We start from the raw sequence: 20,731 nt of genomic DNA, 5'->3' as shown, positions 1-20,731 counted from the left end.
CTGCTGCTGTGGAGCAATGCCAGCTCAGCCCAGCAGCATCCTGTGCCCAAACCCCAGGGCTGCACCTGCTGAGAGCCACAGAATGGCCTGGGCTGGAAGGGACCTCAAAGCCCATCTCATCCCACCCCCTGCCACGGGCAGGGACACCTCCCACTGCCCCAGGTTCCCCATCCAACCTGGCCAGGGATCCAGGGGCAGCCACAGCTGCTCTGGGCACCCTCCCAGGAAACAATTCCTCATTCCCAATATCCCATCCATCCCTGCCCTCTGGTGGGGGAAGCCATTCCCTGTGTCCTGCCCCTCCATCCCTTGTAAATTGTCTCTCTCCATCTTTCTTGTTGCTCCTTCACACACTGGAGGGCCACAGTTAGGTCACCCCAAAGCCTTTTCTTCTCCAGGTGAGCAATCCCAATTCCCTCAGCCTTTCCTCCCAGCAGAGCTGCTCCATCCCTCTGATCATCCTGGTGCCTCCTCTGCACTGGCTCCAGCAGCTCCAGCTCCTTTCTGTGCTGGGAGCCCCAGAGCTGGAGGAAACACTCCAGCTGGGAAAACCTCAGGCTCCAGGGCACAGTCCAAGAAGAAGAAGGGGTTTTTAGCATTGTAGAGGAGGATTAATGGGGCGTGATTACAGAGAGGGAAATAGAAACTGTATTTCTATGGAGAAACAAGAGACAGCAGCAGAGCACACAGAACAGGGTGATGGCTGACTGGAATGAAACATGCAATAAATGAGGGGTGGATGGGCCATTCCCACGAGGGCTCCCAGGGATGCAGGACCATCAGGAAGTGCCCCCAGTGCCCACATTACTCACCAGAGGTGCCAGGGCTCAGAGGCAGTGCTGCAATAATGCCACCAAAGCCTCGGGGCAGCACATCACAGCAAGGCATCATTACAAGGCTCTTCTTTAGTGCCAAGGAAGCAAAGCCCAGCTCCAGCTGTTCCATACCTTTGCTGCAACGCTGCCCTTGGCCCTGCTGAGCATCTGGGAGATGCAGAGAGCCTGGGCTGAGTCCAGCACAGCCAGACGAGCTGCAGTCACCACGAAGCCTCTGCCCAGGAGCTCCTCCAGCAGCGCCACGTACGGGGGCGGCTCCGAGCCCCGCAGGATCAGCCCGGGCAGCACCAGGCACGTGCTGGGCCACAGCTGCTCCAGCAGGGCCTGGCCTGCTGGGAAAACAGCACAACATTTGATGGGTCTCTGCCCCCAGTGCCTCTGAGCCCTCTCAGTGCCTCTGCCCTGGCACAGATGTGTCCATGGCAGTCGGGGGCACCGCGGTGTTGGGATGGCCCGGGATGTGCCCTGGGAGGTCCTGGGATGTGCCCAGGGATGTGCCCTGGGATGTCCCTGGATGTCCTGGGATGTGCTCTGGGATGAGTGCAGGGATGAACCTGGGGATGTGCTCTGAGATGTCTCTGGGAGGTGCCTGGGGATGTGCCTGTGGAAATCCAGGGATGTGCCCCGGGAAATCCTGGGATGTGCCCAGGGATGTGCCCTGGGATGAGCACTGGGATGTGCCTAGGGAGGTGCCTGGGATGAGCCCTGGGATGTGACCTGGGATGTGCCCTGGGAGGTGCCCTGGGATGCCCATCCCAAGCTGCTGCACGCCTCTGTGTCCCTGTCTGGAGATCACAAGACAGCAGGAGTGACCCCATTTCAGGAGTCAGACAAGGACAACTGCTGGTTTGCCACAGGAGCTCCTCTTCCATTTCCATTTTTGCCAAGCAGAGAGAGCTGCTAATCCAGCTGCTTTTATAATCCCAAATGTAATTCTGCTCAGCATACGTGAGGCTTAATGTATTTCATATTTTCCTCCTGATAAATCTGCCTGTCCATTAGGCAGCAGCTTGGTGATAATTATTTGCTGGAAGGAGCTTTCCTTGTGTGCAAGAGCTTCCTCTAGTGTCCAAGATGAGCCCAGAACGTGAGTGATGTGTCTGCTTTGCTGGAGGCACTTATGAGATCGTGCCTGACAGTCTAGAGATCACGTGGACTTGCTTTTCCAGGGCAGTAACTCTTTGAAATACATTTTCTGAGACACAAACACATCAGAGCTGTACACTGCTTTCCTTTTTACTCTGCTTAGGCATCTTCAAAGCTGAGATATCCTTGTGTAGCAGGAAATTAGGGGCATGTATTTTGAGATTAGCTCCTGACACTGAGCTGTGCAAAGCCTGCAGAATACCTGCACGCTCTCCACAACAAGCTGGTTTATTATTTTATTTTGTTTTATGTAATCTCTTCTACAAATCAAGTGATTTGGTCACAGCAAACCTGCACTAAGATGATGGGGAAAACACCCTCCTCAAATATCTTGGGACAAATCTTCCTTTAGAGACTCCTTGCACAAAAGTGCCTTGGTGTTCACCCCAGGAGCAGAGGACTTGATTTACTTTCCCCCCACTGCACTTCTGCACCTGCTGGTAAGTGACCAATGCCCCCCAAAGCCCTGTGTCAGGCAGGGCTGAGCTGTGATCCTGTCACTTTTTTGCCCTGCTCCTCTCCCATCCACAGCAATCCTGAGGTTCCACTGCTGGGATTAAGGACTGCAGTGATCAGGTGTAGCACAGCAACATTTTCTGAGCTGCCACATCAGTCCTGAAGCTACAGGAATGGGAATAATTGTTCTAAACAATTCTGTTTCACCACAGGGATGCTTTCACCTGGTCCCTGCTTGTTTATAAACCTTGGGATCAATCCACACCATCCCAAGGTGGGAGCATCCCCTCGTGGCAGAGCCACCTCCTGCCCTGCAGCACAGCTGTGTTTACACATGTCCATCAAGTCAAATCAGCAGGACAGGCCCTGAGGAGCTGCTGCATCCCAGCAAGTGGCAGCCTGGCCATAGCTGGGAGTCACCTGGAGCTGGCAGCTGCTCAGCAGCAGTGGGAGCTGAATGAGAGCTCAGCTCAGCTCAGGAGAGGCCTCTGGCCACGCTGCCAGCAGCACTCCCTGCACCAACTGATATTTATCCACCCCCAGCACAGCACAGCTCACCCTGCCCAGCCCTGCAGCCTCTCCAGGGCAGGCTCTGGATGGACACAAACCACCAGGGCTGTGCTGAGACACCTGGGAGGGCTCAGAGAGGAACAAGTGCTGCTCTGACTCCAGCTGTGCTGTCAGTGCTTGTTCTGCTGCTGCTGTTAAGGTCAGCCCTGGGGACAGCTCTGTCTGTAAAGCCCTGAAGTGCTGGCAGGTGAACAGTTAAAGGTTGGACTCCCCTGGAGCCTGTTCTCTGCAGCTCAGAGCTGTCTCTCCCTTCTGAAAGCACATCAATACCCAATCCTGCTGCCACCAGATGGTTTGTCTTGCTGTCCAATTAATCAATAGCAGTCCCAGTCTATAAGAGGAGTTACATTTCCTTACCAGGGCTGCCTGGCTGCTCAGAGCCCAGGACACTGGGATGTCTCCCTGGCTCATGGGTGAGGATCTTGTGCTGCTTCCTGATTGCCAGGCTGAGGATGGGGTCGTGTTTCAGGTTATGGATCTGCAGGAGGGAGGGAGAAGCAAGTCATGTGAACACATTACCTAATGAGGAGGGATAACACTCCTCAAGTATTGATTCAGGCAAGCTGTGAAGCTTTTGTTGTTGTGGTGTACTTCTGTAATTGCCAGCCTAGAAAACACCTGCTTGTCTGGAGAGACAAGAACATTTTGCATGCATTCTTCTTTTTAATTGAGGTTTAATTCAGTGCAGCATCTCATCATCCTTTTCAAGGTCCCATATCCAGCCATCATTTTAAAGTCTCCACTCCCAGGTTTTCAAGGCCAGGAGCTCAAAGAAAGCCTGGGAGGGTCTGACAGCTTTCCCCAGTGCCACACTGGGGTGCAGCAGCTCCCTCTGTCCCTGAATGAACTGGCACAGGCAGGGTGCCCTGCACTGAGCTGCACAGCCACACCAGTGAGGCCTGTTACAGATGTGGCCATTTCCAGAGCTGATCTCCTGAGAGGGCCATCTCAGCTGGATCACCTCTGAGCGACAGCAAAGCTCAAACCTTTCCATCCCTTGGCTGAGCACATCCCAATCATTTCCACATCATCACCATCCCATCCCTGAATGATCCAGAGCTGGTAAAAACCAGCTCCTGGGTGCAGTGTGCTCAGCAGTCAGGGTGAGGCTGCTGTCCCTGCTCCAAAGCAGGGCTGGTCTGAGCCCTCCCAAATGCACAGCAGAGCTTGCTGAACAAACACATCTGCAGCAGCTCCTCCCCACCGAGGCTGCCGGGCTCAGTGCAGAGGGAGGAACATCCCCAGGACCAGGGGAGCCTGGCAGCTCAGGAAACACACCCAGAGCTGCATTATCTACAGATAACAGCAGAGAAGGCAGGGGATAGCAGGGTGGCACAGCAGGATCAGCTCAGGAAGGGGCTCATTCCTACCTCTTGCTCCTGCACTGGCTGACCCTGCGCACAGCACAGCCCTTCTGGGAAAAACAGCTTCACATCCTGCACTGCCATTGCATAGGATCTGGAGCCTGAGAGAGAAATACAATGAGAAGGTCCTCTCAGGCCATGAATTAAACATTCTCTAGACTCACACTCATCTTTTGGAGAGATTGATGATGTGCAACTCACTGCAGTAATTGCTTTAAAGGCCAGCTGTTCTGTACAGTAATAGCAAACATTTTAAACCATTATATTTAGAATAGTTCCCCTGTCTCCTTGGTATTTTGATTTTGTCCTAGTATCACTCAGCAGCTTCCTCTTGTAAACAAGACCCCTTCTATTTCTTAACAGTGGAGCTGAGGGAAGCATGTTAAGGAGGCTGTGAAACCTTTCAATTCCAGCTCTAAATCCTGTTGTTCCCTTGCTTCTGGATCACACCAGGCTCCCCTTACTGAAGGGGAAGAGCTGCTGGTTAGTGAAACAAATGTACTTAGTAACAATAATGCAGGTCCCAAATACACTGGCAACTCTGACTGACCAAGGAAATCAGAATTAGCACGAGGCACTGCTGGTGGAAGAACATTTTTCTGTCCACCTCTGGTCAAGAAAGGTAAATTGAGCCTGGAACAGTAAGAGAAATGAAATGAGGATGGGTGGGGAAATGGAGAATCCTCTCAAGAGTTAAACCAGACCTCAGCTCCTTTGACCCAACACGACCCAAAGCTGAGAAACAAATCTGATTTCTGATAAACACTTCAGGGTAGGAAAGGTCAGAGGTGTAAAAGAGCTACTTAAAATAAAGTCCAGAGAATGGCACAGGAACAAATGGGCACAAAGTGTACGTGGCTATATTTAAGTTTGAAGATGTAAGAAGATTTTTTAGCTCTCAAAGCTCTGTGACATCCATCCAGTTGGGGTGGGTGCTCATGGAAAGGAAAACGTGATGGGGCTGTCTGTGAGGGAATTAACTGAACTCAGTGGCTCGAGAGGTCCCTCCAGGCTCAGCAGCTGAATATTTCCCTATAAAGCAACAGTGTTATAAAGCATTACTCAGAATGTTTGGAGATTTGTGCATGGAAAATATTAGAGAGGGAAAAGCTATTTCTATTGGAGTTCATCTAGACTGTCAATGTGCTGGCACAGATCCATGCTCCTGGGATACAAATATCTTCTGAAATATTCCCACCTTGGAGGCTGCCCATTCACAGGATCCCACCTGAGAGCACTCAGCCCTGTTGGAGCACCATAATTCCAGGGTTTGTATAGCCAGAGCCCTTAAGGCAGCAGTTTACAATCCTGAGGTTGTGTTAAATCCCAGTGTATGAGCTGGGCTGGATCCTTTCCATAGCTCCACACCAAACCTCCTGTGCTTCCATCATTGGTGCCATTACAGAGAACACAAATGCTCCCAAATGAGCCTTTCACTCTCACTTTGCTCAAGGTACAAGACAGTGTAGGGTGCACAATGTAAGAGCTCTTTGGATGCAAGGAAAAGCACAAAAAGCACAGTCCAATGGCCCAGAGGAGATGGGAGGGTGCAGGTTCACCTCTGCAGCTCAGCCCTACAGGATTAAAGCTGCAGTCTCCCTGGAACCCCATCTTCATCTCAATTGCATTTCCTTTGTCACTCTGGGAGGGAAGAGCAGGAGTTTGCTCTGCTTCAGGCATTAACTGAAGTTCTTCCTCAGCTGGAGCAGAACTAGGAAAGCCTGGTATTCCCTGCTAGGAAAGGAGGATGGGCTTGCACAGTCCCCCAGTTACTCACTGAAGGTTCTTCCAGCTTAACTGTGTTGGAGGAAAAGCTCTGGGATGTGCAGGGGGTTAGGAACACTCCTTTGCTCATGGATAGATGGCTCCAGGGCAGGGCAGCTGGGCAGATCCATCAGAGTTAGCTCCAGCTGCATCCCTGTTCCTGCAGTGAGTGCAGGGGGGGCTCTGTGGGCCAGCCCTGCAGCTGGGTCCTGGCAGGGCACAGAGGGCAGGGCCAGCTCTGGGCTCAGCTCAGAGCAACCTCAGATCCCAGCCTAGGGGTCTGGAGGGGGTCAGAACATCCAAGGATCTCTCCTGTCCCACAGGGAGCTCCCTGTAACTCCCAACAGAAAGGGGATGAGACTCAGCTCCCCTTGCTTGTTTTCACCGAATTATGCTGGGGATGCTCCAGCTGTAGCAAACATCTGAAATTTGGGATGTTTATTACCCATTCTTAGCCATGGCTGAGGAGTTTCAGAGCAATCTGAACACACAATCCATCCATTCATCTCAAGAGCAAGAGAAGCAGGGGCTGACAATGGAAAATTGTTGGCTGGAGAGCCCTGATCACTTTTTTTTTTTTTTTTTTGTATAAGTAAATCCTGCTCTTCAGTCACTCCCACAAATCCTGTGGGATCTCTCCTGACATTCCAAGCCCTCAGGTTCTGCAGCAAGGCCTTGGCTCTCTCTCCCAAGCTGTGGCTCCTTCCCTCCCTGCCAGTTCTCAGCAGCCCACCTGACATGGAAGGAAATGGGGAGTGACTTCACAGCCCAGGCACAATGGGAAAAGCCAAAAAATCCAATGGATCTTGTCAGGAAAGTTCCTCTGGGACTCTGGGCACAAAGTGCTGCCAGCTCACCTGAGTTTACAGAAATTATTGCTTTAGTTTTCTATATTCCTTTAAGTATTAGAGCAAAATCAGTGCAACACTGAGGAGAAACACAGGCAGGGAGCTACCAACCCTTAATTCCATGTGAATTTTGGAATGACACCCTTCCCTCCTTGTGCCAATGATGCTGGGCTCTCCACAGGCTGCTCTCTCCAGGGATATTTCCCACTTTCCCATCCTTTACCACCTCCCACACACATCCCAGTGCTTCCCTGCTGGCAGAGGAGCTGGGATGGGGCAGAATTCCAAGGATGCTGCCTTGCCCTGTGCCTCTGCCCATGTGCCAGCTGGAAAGAGCCTTTCCAGATGGGAAGCAGCTGAGTTGCCCTGCTTGCCTCAGCAGGTTTGGGTCACCTCTGTCCTGCCAGCCATCAGCACTGTGAGATGTTACAGGATGTCCTGGAGTCTTTGGGAAATCTTGGAGCTGGCCAATGGGTAATGGAGACATCGGGAAGGGACACACAGGCAGGGAAGACAGATGGGTTCTTGGGAATAATTCCAAAAGTACAAAATGACCAAGCAAGGAAGAGCTCAAAGGGAATGTGTTCTGATAAAGGCAGAGCTGGGGCTGCTCTGGGAGGAAGCCTTTTGGAATTTATCTTCTGGGAGAATATTTCATTGCTTGAGACACGCTTAGCTCAACCACCAAGAACACAGGGAAAGTTTCCTGGGGAATAATGTCCTGCAGTGCCTGCCAAGGCTGGATCTGTAGTGACAGATCTAGTGACAGGAGGGAACAAACATAACATAACACATTGTCTTTTTGTATATCTGAGCCTTTGGAGTTTTCTTTTACAAAAACCTACCATAAAATCCATTCTGGACTGTGCTGGTGCCATACTGAGCCCTCCAGAGGTGTAGATCCAGTGCCTGGGCCAGCTGAGGATCCTCTGGTCCCAGGAGATCCATCAGCTTCTTCACAGCATTGGGCCTCTGCAGGCACAGCACGAGGGCAGTGCCTGAGGTCAGGTAGGCACAGTGAGCTTCTACAGCAGCTGCATCCTGAGAAAAATCAGAGATGGAACAGTTCATGAGGAGCTGGTGAGCACTGGGAAATCCCAGCTTTCCTTTGGCTATGAGGGAAAGTTGTGAGTAAGCAAATCTGCTGTTGCTCCTTGTCTTCTCTCCTCTTTAATACACTGCTGGTGTCACAGACATCTTTTATGAAAAATCCTTACATCAGGATTGTTCCTCCTGAGAAGCTGAGAGGCCTCAGGAACAAAATGTAAACAATGATTATCTGCTGCTGTGGAATGCAATGGGTGCATCTGTGATTGGTCTCATGTGGGTGTTTCTAATTAATGGCCAATCACAGCCAGCTGGCTCAGACTGTCTGAGACACAAGCCTTTGTTATAATTTCTTCTTTTTCTATTCTTAGCCAGCCTTCTGATGAAATAATTTCTTCTATTCTTTTAGTATAGTTTTAACGTAATATATATCATAAAATAATAAATCAGCCTTCTGAAACATGGAGTCAGATCCTCGTCTCTTCCCTCACCCTCAGACCCCTGTGAACACGGCCACACTGCTGGTGTACTAAAGATTCCAAAATCTAGAGCTCAGCCACCAAGCAGTGCCCATTTTGTGCCCACTTTGTGCCCATTTGTTCCTGTGCCATTCTCTGGACTTTATTTTAAGTAGCTCTTTTTACACCTCTGACCTGAAGTGTTTATCAGAAATCAGATTTGTTTCTCAGCTTTGGGTCAAAGGAGCCGAGGTCTGGTTTAACTCTTGAGAGGATTCTCCATTTCCCCAGCCATCCTCATGTCATTTCTCTGACTGTTCCAGGCTCAATTTACCTTTCTTGACCAGAGGTGGACAGAAAAATGTTCTTCCACCAGCAGTGCCTCATGCTAATTCTGATTTCCTTGGTCAGAGAGTTGCCAGTGTATTTGGGACCTGCATTATTGTTACTAAGTACATTTGTTTCACTAACCAGCAGCTCCTCCTGTGACATCCAGCAGGTCACAGGAGGGCTGTTCCTTCAGGGGGACATCTGGATCAGGAGGAAACACAGGCAGAAACAAGAACCAGGATCATAAATACCCTGGGATGAGGAGCCACGTTTTGATTCTTCAGCTGATGTAAAGTGATGGATCACAAACACCAGAGCTTTGCTTTTTTGAATTCACAAGTGGCAGGACACCCCCCTCACACTCACACCCTGCTTCTCCTGAAGAGTGAACTCCAGACACTGATTAGGATCAGGACTGCAGAACTTAAAAGCAGGAGGGTCAGACCAGGGGCTGCAAGAAATCAGTTTGTTCCTCTGGCCTTGTCTGATGCCCTTTGCCCACAGCAGATTCCTCCACCTTTGCTTCTTTCCCAAGCACAGTCAGTTCAGCCCTGCCCACCCTGAGCAGAGCTGTGGGGATCACAGCACCCTGGGATGGTACACTGGGGAAGGAGAGAGGAAATGACAAGAAGCAGCCACTGCACTGGTGAGAGGAGGCTGCTCTGAGGGCTGGGGACAGACAGACTGACAGCTCTGGGACGCTGGGACAGGCAGCAGAGCTGGGGCAGGTGGGTGGCAGAGCTCTCTGGCCTTGCTGCCTGCTTTAATCAAGGAAAACCTTGGGAAGCCAGGCCTGCTGCAGATGTCTGGGCTGGGCACAAGGTCAGGGTGCCCACAGCTCTGCCTCCTCCTGCTCCTCCAGCTGAATAACAGGGCAGGAACATCCAGTTCTGCCTCTTCCTGCCCTTCCAGCTGAATAATGTGGCAGGAGCATCCAGTTCTGCCTCTTCCTGCCCTTCCAACTGAATAACAGGGCAGGAGCATCCAGTTCTGCCTCTTCCTGCCCTTCCAGCTGAATAACAGGGCAGGAACATCCAGCTGTGCCTCCTCCTGCCCCTCCATCTGAACAAGGTGGCAGGAACACCCAGCTGTGCCTCCCTGCACCCCACAGAGCAGCAGCCAGGGCTGGATGTTCTCTCCAGTTTAGAAAACAAGGGCATTTCCAGCTCCCTGCCAGAATCAACCCATGGCTGTTTATTTTTTTTCCCCAGTTTTTGAGGAAATAAAAACAAGAGGGGGGGGAAAACCCACCATTTGATTCAGCTGAATCACGTCATTCCCAGAGGTTTTAATTCCTCTATTTTTTAATCTTCTAAAAGCAGCAGAGGATAGCAATTCTCTAGATAAAACACTTCCAAAAGCAAATCCTATCACTTCATTTAAAAATATGGAGATAAAACACTTCAAGGCCTCTCTGCTTTTCTATCACGTGAAACCATTCAAAGCCTTTGACCCAAATCTTCTCTCGCTCTCTGCTCCTAAATTGCATCTCTGAGAAGTAGGTTATGAATTGACAGCCACGGGCTCAAGCCTGATATTCCCCCCTCTCTTTGCAAAGGCAAAATATTTCATGAGAAAATCCCTCTGTGCTCAAACTGGTGATGTATTTGGGGTTGGGTGTGGTGTTTGTCAGTGCTCCTGCCCCCTGGGCACAGGGTCACAGCTGTCACTCAGGGGCTCTCTGGTGACAGCAGCTCTGCTTGCATGAGGATGAAAAATTTCAGCTTGTCACAGTGCACTGAGAAATGGTGACATTCATTCAGTTCTGTATAATACAAAATAATCCCTTCCTGCTTGAAAATTTTTGTTAGTTAAAAAAAAAAGGATTTAATCCACTTTTCTATGGGTTTTCTCTGTGGGTAATGAAAAGCCAGTGATATTTTTCATGACAACTTTCAAAAGGACTGATAAAACATATCAATATTCATCCAGGTTGGAAACAGCTGCAAAGAAAACATTCCATTTCTGTCAAACAGACCAGAAAAAATGAAAGTATTTTGTTCCAGTGATTTTAGATCTAAATAACAAAGCTCTTTTGTCTTTTGGTTGTTCCCCAGGAAATCCACAGGCTTGTGGTTGAAGATGATGTTGTTTCTAATGGTCACTGATGGTGCCAGGGAGCTTCTGGCAGCTCCTCTCACTGCTCACACCACTCCAGACTCTGCCAGCCTGGTGCTGCCTTCACCCCCTCCATCCCCATCCTGCTCCACATCCCTGTGCAGCTGCCTGCAATTCAGGGAGCAGTTTCCTTGAGAGGAGGAACTTCCAGCTGTGCCCTGGCCCGGGAGGACTGAGGGGATCAAAGAGCAGAGGAATTACCCAGCTGCATTTACTGCTGGAAGCACAGGATGGGGCTGGAGACAACCCTGGAGTTCCTGAGTCCTGCTCAGGAGGAGCAGGATGGAGCTGGAGGGAACCCTGGAGTTCCTGAGCCCTGCTCTGGAAGCACAGGATGGAGCTGGAGGGAACCCTGGGTTCTGAGTTCTGCTCTGGAAGCACAGGATGGGGCTGGAGGGAACCTGGAGTTCTGTTAAGCAAGGATGGGGAGTGGAGTCTGCTCAGGAGGAGCAGGATGGAAAGTTCCTGAGTCCTGCTCAGGAAGCATAGGATGGGGATGGAGGGAACCCTGAAGTTCCTGAGTTCTGCTCAAAAGGAGCAGGATGGGGCTGCAGAGAACCCTGAAGTTCCTGAGTCCAGTCCCTGCTGCTGCAGGGAATCCCCTGTGGTTGCTGAAAGTCTGGCCAGAGAGAGAAAGTCAGATAAACCTTCCCAGGCCTTGTCCTGGGGGAGCTAGAGAAAGCTCAGAGAAAGAATTAAAATAATCCTTAATCTTTGCAGCTGGTGTTTTGAACGTGTTGTTTCTCGTAAGATGTTTACAAGAAGGGTGCTGTTGCTAATTAGCCAATGGTGTGAGAAGTGTTGATGAGGATCAGTCAAGTCCAGCTGTATCCTAACTGTCTATAAAAATAATGTGGTGTACAATAAGCTGGATATTTGCCTTCTGAGACTTGGAGTCTGTATATTGCTTTATTCACCTGCCCTCAATACAACAGCAACAATCCCCCACAGCAAGATCAGGCCCCAGTGGAAAAATAAAGCCCAAACTGCCAATGTGCAGAGGGATGGATCACTGGATGAGCCCTGAAGGGAGGGAGATCCAGCAGAACCCCCTGGGAACAGGCTCTCCTTGCTGGCTGAGCACCACCAGGTCAGGCTGGAAGCTGGGGAGACAATGTCAGCTCTATTTCCATGACCTTTATTTTCTATAATCATTACTAAAGTGCAGATAAAACATCTTGTTGTGGCTCCTGTGACTTGATAACCTCAGCAAAGAGCAGAGCAGGTGTTTTTTCTCGTGCTCCAAAGGCCACAAGCCTCTCTGAGCTCAGGGGGACTATTTCAGTTGGAAAAACAATCACAGAGCTGAGCTGGTGCTGCCAAGGATATTTGTCAAGTGTATGTAAATAATACATTAGAAAGGAAAAGGAGATGTGAGGTTGTCTTGCTTGCAGTGAATAAACCCAGATTTGCTCTCAAAACACAACAAAACAGCACTTGAGGGTTCTCTAGAGATGGATTTTGGACCAGGTGAAGTGAGAACAAGCCCTGGCAGAACTTCTAGCAGGGACAGACACACTGGCTCCATCTTCTTCAGCAGGATATTTCATCATCTCATCAGTCCATATAAAAACCTCCAAGGGTGTCAGGGGATAGTGCCAGGCTCTCTCCAGCAGTGCCCAGTGACAGGATGAGCAGTAATGGCCAGAAACTAAAACAGAAGAAATTCCACCTCCACCTGAGGAAGAACTTTGTCAGGACCCAGAACACCCCTCTGGCTGTCCAGGACAGCCAAGACCCCTGCCAGGGGGCTCAGAAGCCCTGGCACAGAGCCCAAAACACCTGTGGGTTTGATTATGACCTGTGGAGCAATTTACCAACCTTATATGAAGACCAGCAAGCCACAACCATTTTAGGTAGAATAATAGTGAAGTTATCATGGGGTGGAAAAAGTAGATTTTGGGGTTTTTGGAGGAGGGAAGATGGAGGGAACTGGGCGTGTCCTGCCTTTCTCCTTCTTCCTCTTGGCCTCCATCTTCTGCTGTGATGGTGGCACTTACAGATTGGTTTAGAGTAGAAGCTCACTGCCTAACACAGGTGATAGGTATTGGAAAGTAATTGTAAATATTGTACACGTAGTTTTTAGTATAAAGACATGACACCTCCCCAGGGGCAGGCAGAGTGCCTGGAACTGTCCTGCTGGACAGACCTCGGCAGGACAGGAGAAAGAATTTTATAGATAAAATACAAAAAACAACCTTGAGACTGAGAAATGAAGAGCCCTGACTCCTTCTTCAAGTGCCAGGCTGGGAAAAGAGACTTTGAACAATCTCGGGGTCACTGTGACCAGCTCAACAGAACTTCCTTCCATGGGTGGTGGCAGAGCTGTGGAACAGTCACCCAAGGAGAGCTTGGAGTCTCCCCCTCTGGAGACATCCCAAAGCACTGGATATATCCCTGTGGAAACAGGGATCCTGCCCTGGCAGGGGGTGGGACTGGGCGATCTCCAGAGGTCACTCCCAAACCCAGGATTATCCCAACTAGGATTCTGTGACCTGCTAAATGTCAGCAATTTGCCCCTATTTTAGGAGCCTCATTTGAAGCCCACCACTGCACCCCTTTGTGCCACAGGCTGAGGAGAAAATCCATCATGAGCATTCCTCCCATCCAAAAGCTGCACATGGAATTCAGCTGGAACAAACAGCCCTGCCCCCATGGCTGCCATTGAGCCACTTACCCACTGGATTTTGCAAATAACCCAGTCCCTGGAGCCTGCTGAGGCTTTTTCCAAATCTCCCTACTTATCTTGGGAGCTGAGCCTTTCCCAGCCCGCCCCAGTGTGAGCCATTCCTGCTGCTCTGAAAAGGATCAGGGGCCCCTGGACAGCAGAAAGCATTTCCCACTGTCTGCTCCCCTTCAGCAGAGGCAGATTGCTCTCTCTGCTTCCTCACTTTCAAACCCTGCTTTTTTCCTCATGAACAGTCTGTAATTTTTATCCTCATTAGTCACCAGCTTTTCAAGGCAACTGAATCAATGCTCAACAGCTGCTCTGGTGTGTTGGAGAACTCCAAAAACAAGGAAATTTTCAGGAAACAACCTCTCCTCACATTTACCCCTCAGGCATCTGCATTGCTTCCTGAGGATATTTGAGGTTTTTAAGATGTTTTCTGTTCCAGATGATCAAAAAGGCATTTTGTCTTCAACTGTGTGATTAAATAACATTGGGAAGCACATGCCCATCAACTCTAATGGCCACTATATCTCTCTTGCCAGTGTAAATATTTCAAACCCAGGTGCCTGTGTTCACTGCTACCATGCAGAAGGTATTAATTGTTCCAGAGCATTGCCTTGGCATGTGCCTGTTTTCTTCTGGAAGTCTCTACCAAGAATTTCTATGAGACAATGTTATAAACTTTCCAAACTTAACCCAAGTGCAATATCAATTATAAATGTTCATTTTTTATAAAGTCAAGTGGTTAAAGGTCTTCAGGAAAGCAATCAAATAACACAGATTGTTTTTCCCTAAGGGAAGTAAAAAAATAATAATCCAACTCCTCTCAAATGCCCAGAGTTCAGTTCCCTGGCTGTCACAGTATCCTTACATTCAGGGTACATCAGACTGAAGAAAGAAAAGGTTTCTAATGCCATGAAAGAACAGAAACAAACATCTATTTTTAGCTAATTAACCCCACAATGCCCTAAGATTTAAAAAACCCTCTTTATTGCCTATTAGACATGAGCAAGGACAATTTCCTCTCCTTGCAGGGGATTTTAGAGCCTGGCTCCCAGGGTTCAGCTGTGTCTGCAATGCAATCTCAGGTAACAGCACCCCAGAGATGTGCATTCCCTGGCAGGCAGGAGGCTGCCCCAGCTTTAACCACATGGAATAAAGCCAGGCACACGTGCTCCCTGGATGTGCCCTACCTGGAATGACCTGGGGCAAGGAACAGAGTGTTGGGAAGGATGAAAGTTTGACAAGAAAGTCTCACAGATATGTGTGTGCTTAACAGAAAGATTTTTGAATGTAAAATCTGAAGAAGGAATAGAGATGGAAGCAAGTTTTGATATAGAAGAAAAGAATTGCTGGGCCAGTCTTACTGGCTAACCAAGGAGGCAAAGGGTGTGTTAGAAAGGGTTTTTATGACTCAGAGCAAAGGATAAACCCACCTCAAACAAGAAGATGTTTTTACCAAGCAGAAAGATAGCACAGGCAAACAAGTCAGCAAAGTTGCAAGTAGAAAAAAGGTCTCAGAATTTTCCACTGCAGGAAAACTGAAAAACAACTTCTAGCTTAAACTGTAATGTACTGACTTTTAGTGATTGGAGAATAGTAACATGAATATGGTAATTACAGTAGTTATGACAGGGTATAGGTAAAAGCTAAGGTACAGATTGGTTCTACCATATTAAGATGCTCAGCAAAGAAAAGTATATAATGCACTGTAACCAAAAGAAAAGTCTATAATGCAATGTAACCAAAACCAAAGGGTCTCCAGGCCTGCCTGCAGCTGGAGCTGACAGCTGTATGCACAGCTCTGTCACCCATGACCCTGGACTGCTGTAACATCTTGGATGGCATAAACTGCATTTTGGAGAGCTGCCTGGAGTCCTGCATCTCTCATTCAGGCTGTTACAACAGAGGCCACCTGTTTGGCAGAGCTGAACAGACTCCTGAGGGGTCTGCACTGCCCACATTCTCCCCAAAGTTTCGTTTGGGAGAAACCAGGGCTGTCTTTATGGCCTGTGATAAAAGCCCTGAGCTCTCTCTGTGCTGATGAGGTGCAGATCTGATTGTTTCATGTGAAATACAAAGCTGTGTTTTATGTCAAGTACATACAGGCAATGTGCGCATTTGTGATTGTAATGTGTGTGGAAACCAACCATGGGACAGTTATAGAGATGAATTCTAATAATAACTGAGGAAAGTAAAGCATGGAAGAAGGCCTTTGAACCTATCCTTTGTTTGCAATTAACCTTTATAAGTCTTAAGTTGATTTAGGAGCATATGAATTAAAGCTTTGAGGATGTTGCTTTTTGACAGGAACTTTCTGCTTGTAAGCCTTAAAGAGTTTTGCAATAATAACCTTTTGAAGTATAATTTTAGAATATTGCTTGTAGTAAGGATCTTTGAAACTATAGCTTTAGAATATATAAAAAGGAAACATGCTTTTCTCAAGCCTTAACAAAACAGTGAAAAGCAGCTTGAGAATGGAAGATGAACATCAACTCAAGGATTAATGGCTTCGACCAAGGAAAGCTGGACATCACTGTTATGAGATTTATAGTCCTTGCAATCAAAAGGTGGACCCACATCTGGAGAGCTGGACCCCACCAGATGGGATACTTCCTTCTTTTGGAAACTGGACTGCCACCATCTGGGATACTCCTTTTGGGATACATCCTGAGAAAAACTAAATCACAGCAGTGTATAGAATTGTGACGTAAAAATTGGGAAGAGAAACTGCTGATGAGTAAAAATTGGGAATAGAACTGCTGAGAAAGCTCATGAGTACCCCTTTAAATACCTGTAAGCCTCAACTATGGGTGTGCAGTTGGAGGGAAAACTTCCAGCTCATACTTTACTGTCACCCTGGTTTTTAAAGATTTTCTAGGCCTTCTGATGTTGACATTCTTGTGGTGAACTTTCGCAGACACTTTCTGTAAATAACTGATTGTTTTGTCTTCTTTTATGGAGGATGAGAAAGTTGATGGACTGTTGGTTTGACCAGTGTCATTGGAGAGGTGTCACTGTCACCCTCCAATCCACTGTCACTTTTGGAAAACTATAAATGTTGGAGTCAGAAAATAAACTTCCTCTTTCTTCCTTCACCTTGAGAACGGTGGTGTGCTTGTGTTCTTTTGTGTCTTATAGTGACACTTTACTATATTAATTAATAAATTGATTGCTGCTTGAATATTGGCCTAGTCAAGCTTCTCATTTATAACATTCCATACAGCTCTGAAATCCCGGTTGGGAACCACTGGGCTTTTCAGGAATGGATTATCCACAGCTCATCCCTTTCCTCCCCACACAGAGGTGCCATTCCCTTCACTGACCTGCTGCAGCTCACAGGGCAGGAGAGAGGCAGCAGCAGCCGCTCCCAGCTCCAGGTGCTTCATCCCGACCACGCAGAACTTCTCCAGGTGCAGATCCCGGAGGATCCGGGGCAGCCCACGGCTCCACACCCCGGGTTTGATCAGCAGCACCGTGCAGAGAAGCTGTGCCCCTGCAACAAACACAGAGGGGTTTGTTTACTGCCCTGGGCATGGGGAAACCCGGCAAGAAGTTCACAAAAAAACCAAAAAATGAGTCCATAAAAAACCTGGGTATAGAGGATCATTTATTGATTTGGGTTCGCTTTGTTGGGGTTTCAGATTAAAAATGTATCTGAAACAGTCCAAGCTTGGAGGTTTCTCCGTCAAGGAAATCTGCTCCAGGTCCTAAAAGTTCTTGTGGCAGCTCTGTCGGATAAGACTCAAACCTTTATATTACAGATTAATGTTTTAAGAGAGATAAAATATTCCCTTTTGCATTTTTCATGTGAACCATGGTGATTATGTGATGTGATCCTTGAGTAGCTCTTACATTCTTACTCTGGTGTTCTGTGTATTTTAGAGCTCTGTTTCAGAGAGGCACTGACAACCCGACAGGTCCCAATTAATGTCATAAACCAAAAATTAATTGAATTGTCTTTACCAAAATTGACATTCCAGAAAAAAACTTTCTGCTTCTGACACAGCTCTCCCAGCACAGCTGCCAGGAAGGTGCAGCACTATGAGGAGCAGAAAACAAACCAGACCAAGCAAGCTTTGCTGTCTGATGAAAATGGATTTAAAGGCAGAAAATACATAAATTCCGTTTTTAAATGACAGCATTTTCAAATGTTTAGTCTTGCTAAAGTACTTGCTACCAAGAGTATAGTTAATATTTTATCCTTATAACATCTTCTGGAGATTTATTGGCAAGTGCAGTGTCAGAACCAGTCTGTGAGGCCCAGGAACTGCTGGTGCTGAACCACATCAATCAGCAGGAGCACAGGGGAACATCCTACAGGCTGCTGAGACTGATCCAAGCTGATCTGTTTGGGTACAAAACATGTCATTTTCTGTTTCTGTACACCCCAGTACTAATTACACAGATGTCAATGCAGCAAAGCATCAACAAGGCTACCTCCAACTTAATGCTGTTATTTCCAGGTGACAAGCAGGACGTGGCACAGAAACACAGGATCAAAAATAAAATCCAAGATGATTTCCTCCCCACTTGATATGGAAACTTAACCCTTGTGCTGCAGGGAGCCCTCCTGTTACAGATGTGCTGTTTTCCTCACATCATTCCTGAACAGAAAGGTTCCATAGCAACAGCCTGGAAGTGCAGGCAGCTGCTGGGCTCCACCTCAGCAACCTCACCCCTGTGTGTTATGTAAGCACTCAGGGGCCTCCAGATGTTTTCCTCACCATCTGCAAGGTTTCTGGCAGATATTCTCATTCTTCTGCTGTGTGAGTCACTACCTGCTGCATATTTAGGGATTTGAGACACTTCAGGAGGATTGCCAGCTTGGTTTGGTCAGACACCTTGTCACCCAGAGCTGGCTTTCTCTCCTCAGCAATTACAAGCAACAAGGACTAGAGAAAATACCACTAATTACCAATGGAACAATCTCTGCTGATCATGAATGAGCAGAGGGACCTGTTTGGCAACGCTCAAACCTGCCTGATTTCCAGTTCTGGCTGCTCAGAGCCTTTCCTGGTCTTTATTACGTTTCTCTACTTTGTAATATTTTTAGATCCATTCTTCACAATCCTTTCCTTTTTGCCTTCCCCAAAAAATTATTACATAGGTTTTGATTTCATAGCCTAACTGAAAATAGAGTTTAGTTTATATGCTATTTACAGATAATAGTTCAGATAGGTCTGACTTCAAATAAGTGGGAACTCGAGCAGATACCACATCTGGCATGCTGGATTCCAGTCTAAGGAAAATGTTGGTATCATCCTTTTTTTGCTTATTTTGGGTTGCTGCATTCAGATGATTTAGTTCCACCAAGCCCTTTCAAAGGACATTTCTCCATTTGCTCTTCTCTTACCTGCTTGCAGGAAGGAGAACAGGGATTCTGCTCGGCACCTCCAGCTCTCACCCACTACAGGAGAGAAGCAGATTTGAGTGAGTTTGGTGTGCTCTGAGACAACCTGAGAATTGTGCTATCATCTCTACATAAAGCAGCCAATATTACACACTGATATTTTAGGGTGTAACAATGGGACATGGATGGATTGCTTTCAGATGTCCTGGGACACCCTGGGAGGGGTCACTTTTCCCCCTTCTCTGGTAATCCCAGGAGCACAGGCTGAGCAGGGCTGCAGGTCCTAAATTGCTGAGTTTGCAGGGATCCCCAGGACGAGGTGAGAGATGAGGAATCTGACTCCATGTTCTCAGAAGGCTGATTTATTATTTTATGATATTATACTATATTAAAGAATGCTATACTAAACTATACTAAAGAAAGAGAAAGGATACAGACACAAGGCTTAACAAAAATGATAATGAAAACTTGTGACTGACCCCTCAGAGTCCAACACAACTGATGGTGATTGGTCATTAAGTAAAAACAATTCACATGAAACCAATCAAACAATGACCAGTTGGTAAACAATGTCCAAACCACATTCCAAAGCAGCAAAACACAGGAGAAGCAATCAGATAATTATTGTTTTCATTTTTCCCTGAGGCTTCTCAGCTTCCCAGGAGAAGAAATCCTGGAGAAGGGATTTTTCAGAAAATACGACAGTGACCCTAAATCATGCTGGATCTTGGTTACCTTTTCTGGGATTTCAGGGAGTGGTTAACAGTGGTTTTAAACCTATCTGTGCTCCTAATATTCCACAGTCAGCTCAGATGCTGCCCTGTTTCTGGTGCTTTGTTTGATGTTCCCTCAGAAACAAAGAGGTGCTGTGGATCCTGAGTGCTGCTGATAAAACCTCCCTGGCACTTCCCCAGCCAGCCAGGAGTGGCTGCTCCAGTGGTTCTCCAGGAGAGCAGAGCAGGATGAAAGGAGTCTGGGGAATCAGAACTTAGGACAAGAGCCAACAGAAAATGTTCCCTTCAATTTAATGCAAAACCTGCAGTGACCTGGAGATGAGCACAACCAAGGCATTTCAGGCACATGAGAATTGAGAAGTTATCAAGATCTAGGGCACAGTGAGGGGAATCCTGCATCAGACTGATAAAAGACTTCCTTTTCCAGTGACTGGCAAATTTAGCCACTGTAACATGCAAGGTAGATAAGAAAAAACTAAAATCTGTTTGTCAAAACAGAATTACCTTTTTTTTATTATTATTACTGTTGATCCATATCTATCTATTTTCCATAGTTATGTATCTGGAAGGTATTTAGCCAAAGAGATTGTTTTTTCCTAATGAGCTCTCTTTCTCTTTCCACATGTTTGTTGCAACAATAAGAGCACAAATAACAGGTGGAACCAGCCCTAAGGTCCTTGCCTTATCTCATAACTTTTTAGCTTATCCTCCCAGCACCAGCTTTTTTTCCTTAGTGCTGGAGTTACCTTAAAGGATTTTCAGGATCTGTGAATCCCATGGTGACCTGGGCAGCACTGGGATGTAAATGACAGAGACACAGGAAATGCACCTTCTGCTCTGATTTCATCTCTCTAAAACATCATGAAAATCATCATTTCTGGGATCTACACCTGAAAAAAGCTACTAAAGAGCTGACATTAATTACTTTTCCAGCTGACTTTGCACACCATCCCTCAGCAGGTGGTTCTCAGGACTGTGGAGAGGAAATGTGACAATACTCACACCTTCCCCCGCCCCAGGGGGACCCAGCTGGCCT

The 20,731-nt window shown here is 47.6% G+C and overlaps 1 protein-coding gene across 1 annotated transcript in view; it reads right to left on the bottom strand.

The window, feature by feature from the left end:
* The window catches only part of C14H16orf71 (chromosome 14 C16orf71 homolog), an 88,250-nt gene that overhangs the window by 9,306 nt on the left and 58,213 nt on the right, over positions 1 to 20,731 (bottom strand). Inside the window, exons 15-18 of the mRNA XM_030958418.1 lie at positions 7,830 to 8,025; positions 4,379 to 4,473; positions 3,366 to 3,486; positions 948 to 1,168 (exon numbers count right to left, since the gene is read on the bottom strand). Of these exons, the coding sequence (XP_030814278.1) occupies positions 948 to 1,168; positions 3,366 to 3,486; positions 4,379 to 4,473; positions 7,830 to 8,025 (633 nt within the window). The remainder of the gene's footprint in view (positions 1 to 947; positions 1,169 to 3,365; positions 3,487 to 4,378; positions 4,474 to 7,829; positions 8,026 to 20,731) is intronic.

The sequence above is a fragment of the Camarhynchus parvulus genome, chromosome 14, assembly GCF_901933205.1.
Source record: "Camarhynchus parvulus chromosome 14, STF_HiC, whole genome shotgun sequence".
NCBI lineage: Eukaryota > Metazoa > Chordata > Aves > Passeriformes > Thraupidae > Camarhynchus > Camarhynchus parvulus.
Note: the sequence above shows the minus strand (reverse complement) of the source record. Positions and strands in the feature narration are given on the sequence as shown.